General features: G+C 42.2%; 1 protein-coding gene across 1 annotated transcript; it reads right to left on the bottom strand.

Annotated features, from left to right (window-relative positions):
* Positions 1-170: 170 nt before the first annotated feature.
* SARC_18041 (hypothetical protein) lies at positions 171-445 on the bottom strand (the record flags this gene model as incomplete). Its single annotated transcript, XM_014287878.1, has 1 exon — positions 171-445. A coding segment is annotated over one exon (275 nt), but the record flags the coding sequence as incomplete, so codon positions are not given.
* Positions 446-663: the final 218 nt, after the last annotated feature.

Here is a 663-nt window from a genome sequence, read left to right as displayed (position 1 = left end):
TGAGAAGACATTATTTGTGGTAGTGCATGAGAAGACACTATCTGTGGTAGTGCATGAGAAGACACTATCTGTGGCAGTGCATGAGAAGACACTATCTGTGGTAGTGCCTGAGGACACTATCTGTGGTAGTGCATGAGAAGACACTATATGTGGTAGTACATGAAACGTCACTATCTGTGGTAGTGCATGAGTCTGTCACTATCTGTGGTAGTGCATGAGAAGACACTATCTGTGGTAGTGCATGAGATGACACTATCTGTGGTAGTGCATGAGAAGACACTATTTATGGTAGTGCATGAGAAGACACTATCTGTGGTAGTGCATGAGACATCACTATCTGTGGTAGTGCATGAGAAGACACTATTTATGGTAGTGCATGAGAAGACACTATCTGTGGTAGTGCATGAGATGTCACTAACTGTGGCTGTGCATAAGAAGACACTATCTGTGGTAGTGCATGAGATGAAGAGATATCGTTCAGCACTTGATATGATCGTTTAGCTCAGATATTCACGGCGCCCATGCATTCATGGAAGTTACACCAGTATGTATAGCTCGAAGTGTTCAGTTATAGGGCAATTTTCATCCACAAACGTGATCAAATAGTAAGTTAGACAGATATAGTACACGATGATATAACCGTCTGATCTACCCAATGATCAG

Source organism: Sphaeroforma arctica, assembly GCF_001186125.1.
Source record: "Sphaeroforma arctica JP610 unplaced genomic scaffold supercont1.13324, whole genome shotgun sequence".
Taxonomy (NCBI): domain Eukaryota; class Ichthyosporea; order Ichthyophonida; genus Sphaeroforma; species Sphaeroforma arctica.
The sequence above is the reverse complement of the archived record's forward strand: the minus strand, read 5'-3'. Positions and strand labels throughout refer to the sequence as shown.